The 14,955-nt window shown below is 36.6% G+C and overlaps 1 protein-coding gene across 7 annotated transcripts in view; it reads left to right on the top strand.

The window, feature by feature from the left end:
- Positions 1 to 236: 236 nt before the first annotated feature.
- LOC134527881 (methionyl-tRNA formyltransferase, mitochondrial) overlaps positions 237 to 14,955 on the top strand; it is a 46,962-nt gene continuing 32,243 nt past the window's right edge. For 2 of the 7 annotated variants that reach the window (XM_063360877.1, XM_063360876.1), the window contains exons 1-2: positions 258 to 492; positions 741 to 938. In XM_063360877.1, the coding sequence (XP_063216947.1) occupies positions 305 to 492; positions 741 to 938 (386 nt within the window). In that variant the 5' untranslated portion in view covers positions 258 to 304. Of the gene's footprint in view, positions 493 to 740; positions 943 to 14,955 lie in introns of those variants that run through there. The other 5 variants (XM_063360874.1, XM_063360875.1, XM_063360879.1 and 2 more) reach the window with 5 other exon arrangements.

Raw genomic sequence — 14,955 nt, 5'->3', positions numbered from 1 at the left:
AGTATAGACAGTTAAAAAATTGTATCTTAAAAACTAAATGTCGTATCGTAATTTTTTTTATATATTAAATAAATATTCATGAAATGATAGCCAAAATATTATAAAAAACTATGGCAATTTTAATGATGAACGATGTCGATATTTTTGGACCTTTTCGTCGATGCATCGGCGATGTATCAGTCTTCAAAACATCGATGCTAACATCGATGTTTCATGAACGATACATCGATGTTTTCAAAACATCGATGTATCGTTTGCATCCCTAGCTCCATGTGCTGGTCTATATCAGTTCAAAATAGTTGGTATGTTACTGTTTTTTAATAAAATATTTTGCGTAAAATGTAGTGGTTTGATTCGATATCGCGTAAGTTGTAAACGTAATATTGCATATTCAAGTAAGCCCTTTAGTTCCCGAACGGCTCCTTGGAGGATATTGTTTTACGGTTCTGATGACTTTTCTGAAGCGAGTTTGAAAATATTGTACGAAGAACTGTAAGTAATATATAAAAGCCTACCATCGAACATATTTTTTAAAATCATTATATATATATATATATATATATATATATATATATATATATATATATGTGTGTGTGTGTATATATATATATATATATATATATATATATATATATATATATATATATATATGTATATATGTATATATATATATACATATATATATATATATATATATATATATGTATATATATAATATTTGTGTGTGTGGTGTTTTTCAGACGGACAGGAATCGTGAGCCGATTAGACGTTGTTACATCTCTTAATTCGAAAAGAAATCCAGTCAGATCATTTGCAATGCAACATAAACTTGCTATTTATGGCTGGCCGTATTCTACGATAGAAGAAGAATATGATGTCGGGGTCGTCGTGTCGTTTGGACACTTGATTCCAGAGAGAGATATAGCATCATTTCCTCTGTGGGTTTGTATACAACAATTCAAGTTGCACAAATAGAGCATTGCGTTACGATGCGATGAGCTTGAGCCAATCAATTGTGGCGCATGCAACTGCATAAACTTATTGTTTACTTTACATGGGAAACAGCAGTAATACTTGAATTTAAATTATAGAGGTATTAGTGTATTGAGTGGGTGTCTGTTGGGGCAGCTTCAGGATTGGTTTTTTGGTGGCCTGGACTATACATCGCAGGGGCGTATGCACAGTTTTTGGAGTCCAGGCTGTACCTTGAAAAGGGGAGGGGGGGGGGGTGGTCTGGCCCAGTGGCGTAGCCAGGATTTGTGTATGGGGGGTGTTAAGAAGCATGGCTTCCCCCCCCCCCCCCCCCGTATTAAAGTGGCGGTGGGTCTGGGGGTCCTCCCTCGGGAAAATTTGGACTTTAAGGTGTATAATAGTGCTATTTTAGCAGTTTTTGGTTCTTAAATTTAAATATTGTAATGGTAAAAATTTTACTAATTTTAATATGAATTTTGTTTGAGTGATGAATAAGAAATTAATTAAAGATTTTGTGCTAAGGGGGGGGCGGGGTTTAAACCCCTAAACCCCCCCCCCCCCCCCCTTCTGTGTACGCCCCTGGTCTGGGCTTCTGGCCTACATATCAGAGGGTGACCAGGGTAATATTTAAAATTCAGATGAAAAATGGTAAGTTTTGTGGCTTTTTGAGGGTAATTTAGTTCTCTCTGAAGTCCAATATCTACAATATATTAATCCTAAGAATTATTAGGTAAATATCTTATGTCACTCACAAAGTAAAAAAAAAAATTCCGAAAATACCATTTTGCAACACTAAATATGTTCCTATATTGACCTTGAAAACAGCGCTAATAATTTATTACCAGTTTCTGAGAAATCACGGTTTTTATCATGTGTATTTTCGTGAAAAGTCTTTATTTTCAGTTTTAAATGTTGGGTAGGCCCAGGCCTGCCCAGCCTCCTCACAGGAGCCGCCACTGGTGTTCTGAAATTAAAGTCAACTGGTTATAATTGAATTAAAAACAAGGCATATATGTTTAAAGGTTTTTTCAGGTTTATAAACTACGCAATGATGCAACAATGTAACATGCAACAATCAAACAATCATTTATAAAGCATAGTGTAATTTCTTAGAGTGTTGATGTTTATTTGGGAAAAGAGAAAGAATTCAGAAAATGGTGTTTTTAGCAATACAGGCATTTTATATTTCTCATGGAAACAGCATCAAATTCCTGCTGGATTCTGAGAAACTCTTTAAGTGGGAACAGCCATGATTTCCAAGGAATTGGTCAGGTAGAAGCTATTAAAAAATAGAAAAATGTTGTTTGGAATATCATTAAAATGCAGTAACAATAATATTACAGCAAATTTTATAGTTGCATCAATATTTTCTCATTTTGAAATGGATAAAAGACAGTTTTTGCAGACTTCAAGGCTGTTTTCCACTTAAAGTTTCTGTCAATATCATGCCATTAGGATACCATTCAGGATCAAGTGCACAGGGTCTTCAATGTACTAAATTAAAATAGGAAACATATAAAAAAGGATTACTGTATACAGGATAATGCCATCAGAATAAAATGCACTGGATGTGGATATTATAAATAGGCTTGAAAATTATAAAACTTTGAAAATGGAGACGTTTGCAATTGTCTAGAACTTTTGAAGAAACATGAATTTCAGTAGATAACCGACATAATTAGAATTGTCCAACCATACCAATATATATTCTGCCTCACATCATAACCTCTTAAAACACCAACTATTCTTATATCAAAACAGACAAATTCAGTATAAACAACCATTAATTTCTACCAAGCTTAGCACTTAGCAAACATGCCAAATGATTTGTGAACAACTACTTTAATTTGATGATTCTCATCTCCATTCCACCATGTGGGTAAAAACAGACTACTTAAGTTATAAACAATACAAATCTGCAATAATACTACATATTATAAAATTTATATTGATTCAAATCCAATTTACATCAAATAACCTTTCTTTATAGTTGCAATCACGTACACAACAGGAAAATAACTTACCAAACCATTTGTGTAATTAATAAAATACCTCACTAGATACAACTAGTACTAAAACCAAACACATAGCACTAATGTTGTACGTACGTGAATATAGCACTTGAACTGCAAAACTTTTGCAGGTAATTAAAATCTCAGTCTTACACTCGTGTCACAACAAAATCACCACAATGATAGAACTGAAATATAATACAGTAGTTACAGTACCCAGCATTGCCCTAATAAGAATAAATTATCATAGATTTAAAGAAAGTGGGTGATTGTGAATAATAAAACTGTAAGAAAAATGCACTGGAAATTGCAATCATTTAAAAATCAAGAGCATTTCATTTGAAATTAAAGGTATTCTTGGGATAAATACAGTTTTCCTCTTTTTCTTTGCTAGTTATTATGCTTGCTTCATTGTTGTTATTCTGCTGATGTTTAATACAGTCTCATTTCATAATTTTGGAGGGTTCAGCAAAATTATCTGCAAGTCAAATTTCAGTTTGTGACAAAGCAACAGCATTCGGGGCACATCTTACAAAGTCAAAAATTTTGCTAGAAGGCATCAGCAATGAAATAGTCATTAATTTGGAGATAAAGGAAATATTAACAATGCAACAGCTGTAGCCATGAAAATTATCCAGGAAACCTGGTCAAAAATTAAATTCCACTAAACCCTCTTAGAATCGATGGGAACCGAAGGGGTATCTACCTCCACTACTGCGAGTGGAAGGCAGTGAGGAGTTGTGGAGAAAACTGAAAATTTACAAAATTACATCTTTGCTTTTATATACAGTAGACTCCCAATTATTCGGGTGTGGGTTATCTAGTTTGCGGGTTAATCGTGTCATGATTCATTTCATAAACCATAATCACAAATTCAGTTTTGACTATTGATGTGACAGAGCATTTTATTCTGTGATTCAAGATGTAAAAGGCTGCCAAACAGTGCATACATAGTTGGTAAGAGAGAGTATGCATCATGGACTTAGAAACTGCGTGAGTAAATTATAAATGTATCCCTGTAAGCCTTGTGCATTTGTGTTTCACATGCCCTTGTGAACTGTGCTAAGGTTGGCACCGGTATGGCACGGCTCTTCTATGACTCACGTGAGCAATAACTGGCCTGCATAGTTTCAAGACAGCAGTCAAATTGTAGTAAAAATTTTTATTCTGTCATAATCTTAAGACAGTAGGTAATGTCTAATAATAAATGCAAATGAGTGATACTTGACTTCCCAAAAAAATTAAAAATTATTGACCAGCTAGATGTAAAATATGGCTATGTTTTAGCTATGTGTACTGCAATTTTTTCTGTAAATTACATCTTACACTTTAGTACCTGTTACGCACAACCTTATACAGTGTTTGCCTAGATAGTTGGGATAAATTTTTTTTTAACTAAGTAAGCAGTTTTTTCAGCATTTAACCGTGATCTTCAGTTATCCGTAAACCCCTTGCCTGTCATTACCTCAGATAATCGGAAGTACTCTATATTGTGACTAATGGGAAAACTCAGGTCCTGTAGGATAGCCTAATGATTAAATAAAGTTTTATATATTACTAATATTTACACTATTAATTAAGTTTTAACAATATAATGTCTGTCCTAAAATTAATCACTCTTCATTAAGTACACAATTTACTCTCCCCACTGGAGCGTGGCTCGACAGTGGCTCTCCCTACTGCTTGTCTGCACCTCATCTCAACACACTGCCTCGCACTACTCACGCGTCCGCTGCGCATACAACACCTGGATGCTTCGGCCGCTGGTGCACCAATCTTCTCGCATGAAGTCTGCCGCTCGCCATCGGTTATCGCCCATCAAGGGGTCACTCAGCCTCTTCACTTCACTGCCCTCGCAGGTCACTCCGAGGATCCACCAGAATTATCACCAGCCTCGCCCACACACATGCCGGTATTGCCACCGGCCTCTCACTCTTATACCACTTGCCACAGACTGGCCTCCGTCTTAAATACCTGCCAAGTCCCGACCTATAAAGGTTTTATAGCCCACGGAAATCTCGCTTCATTAAAATCCCTGACTTAACGCGAAGCTCCGAGAACAATTACGCCCTAGTTACGCCACTTCAGGGGATGGGCTCTGGGAACATGCCTGCCGAACCCTCGAGGGACAGGGAGAGAGGTGCCGCTGCTAATTGGATTACTGCCGAGGGACGGGCGCTACCTGTCCGGGAGGTGGGGCCTGCCCCAGCTGCACTGGCCGGCACACCGACCCAAATAGTTGCAATTGTAAAACAATAGCAAACAAAATTCTTCCCCGGGCTTCTTTTGATAATTTATATTTATCATGAAAACATGAAATTGCCATTAATTTCTTAAATTGTGTACAATTTTAAGTCATGAAAATGTGATGCATGCAATAAAAAATAGTAATACTAGACTTCTATACACACATCTGCATCTTTAAAATATTTTATATCTTCACTTCAAACATGGATGGCGGAAATGCAAGCTGAAACACAATGAAGTTGAAAGTTGGCCGATCTTGTGTTGCGTTCTAGTATCTGGCTTAGTATGCAAATGAGTATTTTTGCATCCTGCATTCTTGCATTTATTGTGTTGTTTATCAACCCAGCGTAATACGTTTGCAGTTTGTTTAATAGTGTTAAAGGAACTCACTAGGAAGAATCAGGAAAATGCCATCATGTGAGTATTGTTATACATAGCAAACTCATCTGCAAGGAATTAGCATCAAACTTCATTATAACAAAAAATTGTTTTGCTATCCAGATAAGATTCTCATATTTATTTCAAGTATTAACATGGCAAATATTGCTCACATCATCTCCCAAACTTCTTTAACTCCATGGTTGAATATAAATTAATTTATGTAAACAATTTTTGAAGATACTTGTAGTTCAATTCTAAAGTCAGTGAAGCTTACACAAAATCTTGCATTGCCTTTTTTTTAAATTAAAAATTATTTAGGATGGATAGATGGCAGCATGTTATTTCTTGCCGGCTGTTATTAAAAAACAACATGAAAATTTGCAGTTTACTTACTGCCGGTGTCGAGTGCATCACATCATGACGCATATGAACTGTGTTTGAGTTTTATGTGACAAATGTATCCTGTCATGAGCACAACTACCCATAATTATTGTCTATTATATTGATTTATCATTCATTAAAAATCAGTGGTAAATGTTACAAAATTAGTGGCATTTTATATTTCTTACAGTTGCAACCTTTCATTAAAAAAAAAAAATTCCTGAAATATTATTAGTACTACTGATGTTCTTTCATTGTGACAAAAAGGCAGTAACTAACCAAAGGTTCAAACAATTTTACATTATTTTTAATATTGCCGATACAACCAACAATTTAAACAGATTTACAGTACTTTATTGGTAACCTACACAACTGTTCATTTTAGTTTTAATCATCTACACATGTAAAAACTTATCTCAAAATAAAGAATACATTTTTTAGAAATTTTCAATACAGTTAGTCTACTGTGTATTTTTTATGTGAATTACCTGATACTGTCAAATACTGTTACAGAATATCTTTTTTGAATATAAAAAAGTAAAAAATACATAATATTGAAAGAATACCTTTGTTAAAGAACTCATATTTACTATAGTTATGGACAATATTAAACATGTTTATTAACTACACAGTTGATACTTTTGCCAACTATTTTTTTTCAACACAATTTGCAGTCTCATAAACCTCACTGTCATGTAGAACTTGTAGAACAAGGTGATCATTAATTGTAAACTGAAGGGAAAACATAACATATTTGTTAACTACTGGCAATATTGCAATGCAGCTTTTACATTATCATCATACTAATTAACAGTACTCTAAAATACAATGTTTACATTTTTTTTTCTGGAAATTATCTACTCAATAAAATTACAAGTAATTGTTCTGTATCACAATACAAATAAACTATATCAGGTCTTGTGGAAATGTTATCATTTGTAGTAAACCTGATCGTAAATTATTATTATATAAGTTTTTGTTATGTCCAGTACCTTTTGACATACTAAATTAAAACAGTAAGCACCATGTACCATCGGATCAGTGTATTGTTACGAACTAGAGCAAGGCCGGGACACGTGCAGGTGCAGAGCTGGCTGGCGACTGCCGCAACATGATACGCGCCGCGCGCGCCTGGAAGATAACAAGGATTGTCGCTTTCCCCCCTCCTTACCACACTCCCCGCGCGGCGCCCTGCCTTTGACACGTAACTGACACCGGGCAGCTGGGAGTTACGCGAGCCGCGGACACCTGTTTCGAGAGATTTCTACCGTCGTGTCGGCGCGGACCGACGCGACTAGCTCCGGCCGCTCTCGTGAGTTCTGGAATTGTGCCGGGGCCTGTATATATGCCCGAGGATGCCAGTCAGAGAGTTGAGAGAGAGAGTTCAGGCGGGAGCTCCCCTGCGGCGAAGCTTCCAGGGCGATAGTGCCGCGGGTGCGGCAGAGTGGCGAAGTCCTTGGACGAAGGTTCCAGGGCAGAGAGTTCAGTTCCGGGTGATAGTGTTACGGGCGCGCCGGAGTCCCGAGCGAAGTTCTAAGCAAGGCATCGAGTGGGTCCTCGGCGAAGGCAAGTGCGTCGGCAACGGCGGAGTACAGCGACGGAGATCCAAGAGGGGTGCTGCGGCGAGAGTTGCGTCAGGGGTGCAGCCCAGCGAGGTGTGCAGTGTGTGGAAACTGAGTGACTGGGGAAGCAACATTTTTAAGTTCATTTGATTATTGGCCATTTTATAAGATTTATTGTAAGTGACATAAGAAGTGGCTATCAATAAAACTGTGTGTGTGATAAAAATCTTTAATTGGGCTATCCTTTACGAACCCGCAGTAAATCGTAACAGTATATAGGATCATGCTATCATGATACATGATATAGAATTTTTATACCAAATTACCACATTTAAAATCAAGAAAATTTTAATGATAAGTCCTGTCCGTTTTAACATCTAATATGAAATTATGCAAATTTCCTAGACTTCAGTCCTTCAAAGCTAGAAAGTTTTTCAGTTTATTTTGACTTCCTGACATATTTTCTAATCATACTGTAAAAGAGTCTTTGCAATATGTTAAATACTTTTCTGTTAATTTACAGTTAAAACAACTGGTTAGTTGGGTGTGGTACATTGACTAAAAGTTATGTAAAACGTGAGAATGGTCAGTTGAGTTATGTTAACTACATTAAAATTACTACATTTAAAATAAAAATGTTTTTAAAATTAGTTGCATTTAAAAAAGTTAATGTTTATTAATTTATTTTAAATGTAGCCAACCAAACTAACCAATCATTCACACAATTCGACTGAATTTAATATATGGCTTTCCTAACTTAACCAATTATTATAATGGAGACAGACTTCTTGCAAAATTGCAATGCCCAGAATGATTAGGAAAAAATGTATATTTGGCTTTTGATTTATTTATTTTTTGAATGCACTCCTCTCCTTGACAGTTAACAGTTTTCTATGATCTTTTTGAAAAATTTTAACATTGTAATGATTTTATCACAATTGACATATTTTATCCAAACATTTAACTTTAGGTACTTATGTTAAGAAAAACCTAGCCACCATGATAAAATGTTGCCTGTGTGGAGAATCCTACCCTTCATGGAAAATTCACACAACTGAGGCAATGCAAAATATTAAAAGAATTGCACGAAACACTCAACTTTTTAGTCACTTGGCATACCAAGGATGCCTCATGCACATATTAATATTTGTGGAGGGGAAAAAATTCTTCAAAAAGTTAGCTTTTCTTTTTTAGGGAATTAAGCATTAAAATAATTATTTTGTAAATGTTGAGTCATGACTTATTAAAAAATAAAAAAAAATAAAAATTAAGTACTACTGTGAGTGTTGCGTAGTTATTACTGTCACACTCGTGAAAATAAGGAGAAATAAAATGGAAAAAAAAAAAATTAAAACCCATATTCAAAATATTTTGTTTTACTTCTCTCAATATTACTTGTATAAATATTTGCCCGATTTCATAGCTGTCAACATATGCTACTCATAATGAATGCTTTTCTCGTATACATATATTGGTGCGGTTATGGATTTGAGATAGTATATACAATAGTAATTAACTGATAGAACAAATCATATTTTAAAACTAGTGTTATGTATTTCAAAATTGCATAATAATTACGAGATATTTTTATGTATTCAAACATCAGCTAGGGATAAAGTTAGTGAACTCACACATTGTAATAAAATGTTAGCTTACTTATATATTCAGTAAACTCTTAGACAGTATTTACTTACATGCAGGATAACCCATTGAGAAGTTAATATAAAATTTGCGTTTATCATGAGAATAGGTATCAGCCTCAAATGTACACACAGTTTACTAGGTTAAGCATACTCTGCTTAACTCAGGGATTGGGTGACGAAGCTCTGGTGTTACAGGACCCCTGGTGATGTTCTTTGTCGGATCAGGATAGACGCCAGCTCGCTGTGAAGAAAAAAAATCTACAACTACAACTCTGTAGAATGTAAGGCGTCTGGAATGATGCTCTTCTCCATCAGGCTGGGCTGCAAATTGCTATAAAGGGTTGCTCAGCTTTGACTGGAGTTTTAAAACACATGATGGCGGGCATCGACTGATGCGGATGTGCTGTGAAGTTGACTACGACTACCTAAGTGTGTGTGAAGAAAATGGACTTTCTCAACTTGTACTGCTAGCGAAGCTACATAAACTCGCAGTCACAGTGCAGCTTCATGTCCCCAGTGCGGGATCCCTGGATCAGCGGGATGGGCCCTCACACTGGAGACGTTTTGAACGTGCAGAACCCAAACTCAGAAACTTTCATTCTTTCTGTCTCGCCTCATGTTAATTCATTACTTCCACCGGACAATGAGCAACTATGCTAGGAGGAACAATGGAAGAACCTCGGCTTCATACTTGGCGAGTGTATAAAATACTGGAAGACTTGTGTTATAATATGCACTTATAACATATCCTAATGTTTACACTAATCTTTGTAATTATTCTACAAAAAAATTTTTTTCTAATTCCTTTTGGAATTATGAAAAAACTTGGTATTATGCAGGCTAATTAAATCCAGCAATATGTTTGGTGAATCACATTAAAAATTAATTATTGATGTTAAAATCAAAAAAATTACTAAAACTAATAATTTATTGTGATTTAAATACTTTTCCATCAATATTTACTAATTTTTTATTTGTTGAATGATATAATTTCTATAAAATTCAAGTTCCTTGATAAGTACAAAATTTTCCAAGATTTACTAGGGATAATATATGCCTTTTTTCATAATTCCTATATTTTAATGATTTTATAGTACTTTTAATGTTACTAATTTAATTTAACCTAACCTAACTCAACCTTTCACCGATTAAAGTTCACCAAGACCTGTTTAATCCTAACCAAAATGAGATTATTGTCACTATAACATCCCTCTTTATTATAATCAACTTATTTATTATTTTATAATACAAAATTTGTATGCTTACTGGAAAAAAAAACTTACTATTATAAAATCAGAGGATTGAGAGAGTGTTTATGATCCTACCTTAGAATTTATTAGTTTCTTTTTGAAACTACTTGTGGAAAGATTTAATTTCTATTATCAGGTTTCAAGAAATAAAACAAAGTTGAGATATTTTTCTTATTTACAGGCCCAACATTTAAAGATTCAAGACATTTATAAAGAAATAATAATAGCTACAGAAAATATATAGATTAAATTTAATCTATGGGTTCCATTACAGATACATTTAAATTTACATAGCATTTTACATTTTGTAAAGTTTCTTCTAAATTTTTAAGTCCTAAATAGTACTTTCAGTGCTCATGGTAATTGTAATAATGAAGATTAGATTATTTTTCCATTAGTTGAAGATCATTATGGCACCTGGGAACGCGGTGTTGTGGATGGTATGAATGTGCAGCTGGTTCGGGGGCTTGATAGAAGTTAAGGAAGGGAGAACACCATCCGAAGAGGAACACAGAAGATTACAGATGATATTTCCGAACTGGTATTCACGAGCCCGTACTCACGAACCCAGTATATCACAAGAGTAATACTGTGGTTATACATAACAGACACATAATATTTGAAACAGTCGTGAACTTATGGGGGTTGAATTTAAATAAAAATAATTAAATTAAAAATTTCACTTACTAATTATGTGGGTTCATATTATGTCCTCAAGCCATAGGAAGCAGACGGAGATGCAACACAGGAATACACAAAGTGGCCATGTTGGTGCGAAGCACAAAATAACACACACAAGAGGCGACGAAAATAAACTATGTAAGTATATGTAAGTAAAACTACAGTACAATACTACAATAAAGGATGAAGTCCTTTGGGAAAGATATCTGAAGCTAAGTGACTACATTTTATTCAAGCAAATTGTTTCATGAATCGCCAAAAACAGGAAACACCAATGTTCACACAGATGTGTGAAGTACAGTGAATGTCAAGAAGCGCTGTGCCTGTACAATTTGACAAGGTAGCTAACTGAAGGAGGAAGCTGTGGTTATGCACATGGTGTGTTAACTATCAAGAAGTGCTGTGTCTGTACATTACAACTGGTAGCTAACTGTAGGAGGGAGTTGTCTTAATGCCCATGGTTTAGCCATTAAGAAGCACTGTGTTTATACATTTCGACATAGTAGCTAACTGGAGGAAGGATCTGTGGTAATGGACTTGGTAGGTCTGCCAACAAGAAGGCGATCCTTCATCAATTATCAATTTTTATTGTCTCCTAGAACCTTTAAAAAAAATTATTATCCAACCAAATCTTTTGTCACATTATCATATTGATCCTTTTATCACATTATCTCACTTAACCTTACATCATTTTGTTCTATTGAATCTTCTATTATCATATTTCACCAAACTTTATATTATTGTATCGCACCAATACATCTATTAGCCTGACGCGGGTATCACTAGAGGAATAGGAAACCCTAACAAGGCAGGAAAGAACGGATGCGAGTGTGTCAGAATTAGGTGCCCAGAAGATTTCGTAAAAACATTTTATCAACAACAATATTCTAACAAACATATAGCTCATCTCCTTCTCGAACTGACATTGATCGTTATGTTGCGACACCCCTGAGTGGTGGGGTTGAATACTCGTCGTGGACGGCTATAACACAATACACACAAAAATTAACAATCTGATAAATCATCAAAACAACACCCTTAATCAAGTCGCCTGCCTCAGCTGAACCTACTGCTTATACATCGCTTATACAAGTGGTTTGCCTTAGATTTACTGGGTGACCTTTACATAAATAACAATTGAACAAATTGAACAGAGAAAATATTGCTGACCACGGACATAACTGATTTAACATTCGTAGAAGTTGGTTTAAAGTTTCAATTATGTTCATAAAAACTCTCGCCGTCCCCAAATCACACGTATTCCCCGTGGTTATTCTTATCCCCGTCGTGACCTGTGTTTATACACCAACTTGTCTTGTGACAGTGGTACGTTTGCCGGTGTTGGTTACGTAGGGAGTTCTCTGTCGACGTCAGTCTTTGCATTTACGTGTTGTGTTTTGTTACTGTGTTACTCGCTCGCCCTCCTAGAAGTTGCCTTTGCACTCACCTATTACGACTTCTAACTTGAGACTTGAATTCAGGGTTTTATGCTTCCAAAGCGACATTATCTTCCTTTTCTTGTGTCTATCAATGTTTATGCCACGTAGAGGTCTCACCAAGATGAAGTCCGTTGGGGTCTCTAGGCGGCGGCGATTCCACGATGTTGACAGCGTAGGGCGGCGAGCGGTGTCCGGGCAGCGCGGCGGCCTGCCTCGGTGAAGACCCAGTTGTTATGCCTTCTGTTGACTCGAAGCATTGCCCTTTTATACTTGCTGGTCTCCTTCCCAGGCTAGAACAGAATAGTCTCGTACGTTTGGGGGAATGATGGCCGACTTCCTTTTCCGGCGAATTCCGACTGCTTCCGAAGAAGCCCGACCACCAGCCGCAGCGTTCAAAGCCCCCGCGCTCAGTGTTGCGCGGGCGGCATCCACAGACATGTTAGGAGCACTGTCGATTCTGAGTGTGTATGACGGTACACACATTACAAGCCATTCACACTGACACTTGCAAAGCAATGCTTCCCACCAATAACTTAAGTATTGCATCAGTACAATTCCAATCTTTCTGTGATCGTATCCTGCAGAATCTCAGGTCACCTTTAAACCAAACTAAATGATTTTTTTTGTTATGGGTACCAGTGTACCCGAACATAAATATATGAGCCCCTACTAATTGTAATACTATCCCATCACACAACGGAGCATGCGGGCTATTTGAGTGCTGCGACCACTGCTTCGTCAGGGTTGGGGAACTTCGGCAATCCTTGGAACTCCCGCCCAGTGGTCGGAAGCTGAAATTGCACTAGACTGAATGTTTTCGTCTGAAGGGGTATATAAACCCTTCTTCAGCTCGTTCAGCAGGAGAAGGAGCCCAGCGGACAATGACGAAGTCTGCCACGCTGTTGTAACACCTTGTCAGGTACACTGTCAAGAAGTTGCCTGCTGCCGCCACCCCACCGATGATGTCGGGTGAAGATGGACTTAGACTCTGGTGAGCCTCATTCGACTACACTTTGCTTGAGTTCAAGAAATAGACTGGTCGTGGATAGTTGCAGAAACGACTTGGTAATTTAGAGACTGTGGCAGTAAGGAGTAATGAGTGGTGATTTAAATTCGTTTACTAAATTTAAGCACTCAAGCAACTATGTAGTTAAGGTCATGAGGGCAAGTGGCGGTGGTGAGGTTCGCAAGGTGCAGGCAAGCAAACCCTAACAGAATTACAGGTCTTAACAGGGTTCGCAGTGGAGTTGGAGACAAATACCTCGTTTTTATTCAGTTACGTAAAGTCTTGGTGTAGGGTCCAGACAGCGAGTATAAGTGGCGAGAAGACACACACTCAGTAATTTCAAGACTTGATATCATAGCGAGTCGTGTGAAATTAGAGGGAGGTGCTGTTTGAAGTAACGAGTTTGACAACTTGTGTTGCTGGACACCAAGTTGCAGTATTTGCGAGTGGCAAATGGTTTTGCTTCTCATTGGAAGCATCCGAATAGCTAAGGCCACATCAGCTAGTTCGTGGCTGGGAGACGAATTCCTATTGTATACGATTTGCAGAAGGCGAGTACGAAAAGCAGTGGAATCGCATAGGCAGTGTATTGTGTTGACAACCTCCTAAAGACATACCATGCTGTATTTTGGGGTCCACCTGCAGTCACAAGACATTTAGTATTTTTTGTAAATTTGTTAATAATCAATAGTGAATATCATTCATATATAAACTTTAAATAGTGGAGATGGTAATGTAAATATTCTATCTAGTTTGCCAAGCTCTCGGGTAGGAGAGGAATTTATTATCTTGTTAATACCCCTGTGTTTACTTAAGTATACTGGAATTGTTTTTCTCTTGTGCTATAAAGTAATACTTTTGGAGAATAGAACTTTACGTAAATATTGTTTCGTGTGAGGGCTTAAATGATTCAAGTGTAAGGAATCATTGACTGTTTAAGGCAATCAATGCCCATAAGACATAAGTTTTGTTTTATGATTAATTGTCCATACATGTATACACTTCAGTAGTTCTTTTTACGTGTTCGTTTACCTCTTTAGTAGAGACAATAGCAGGGCGGACGCCAGTGCGATGGTCAGACACCATCACCATTAAGGCTCTTGCTTACCTTGATATTTGATATTCAAGTCTTGCTAGTTTATGATTTCTTTTAAGTATTGCTTTCACTAAAATTGTATTTGCTATGTTTACAGACCTGGTGCCATAAGAGAGGCAAGCATATACTGAAGCCAGAAATTTTAGATGCAAATAGTTGTTGTGATAGTGGTTTACTGGATTGTAAATTGTATAATAAATAGTGTGTTATCGTACATACACATTCATTCACGCTTGTTAACATTTCTTGGGTCCCTCTCCTTTTAAAGGAAAGGTAACATTTTAA

This window comes from Bacillus rossius, chromosome 1, assembly GCF_032445375.1.
Source record: "Bacillus rossius redtenbacheri isolate Brsri chromosome 1, Brsri_v3, whole genome shotgun sequence".
Taxonomy (NCBI): Eukaryota; Metazoa; Arthropoda; class Insecta; order Phasmatodea; family Bacillidae; genus Bacillus; species Bacillus rossius.
The sequence above is the reverse complement of the archived record's forward strand: the minus strand, read 5'-3'. Positions and strand labels throughout refer to the sequence as shown.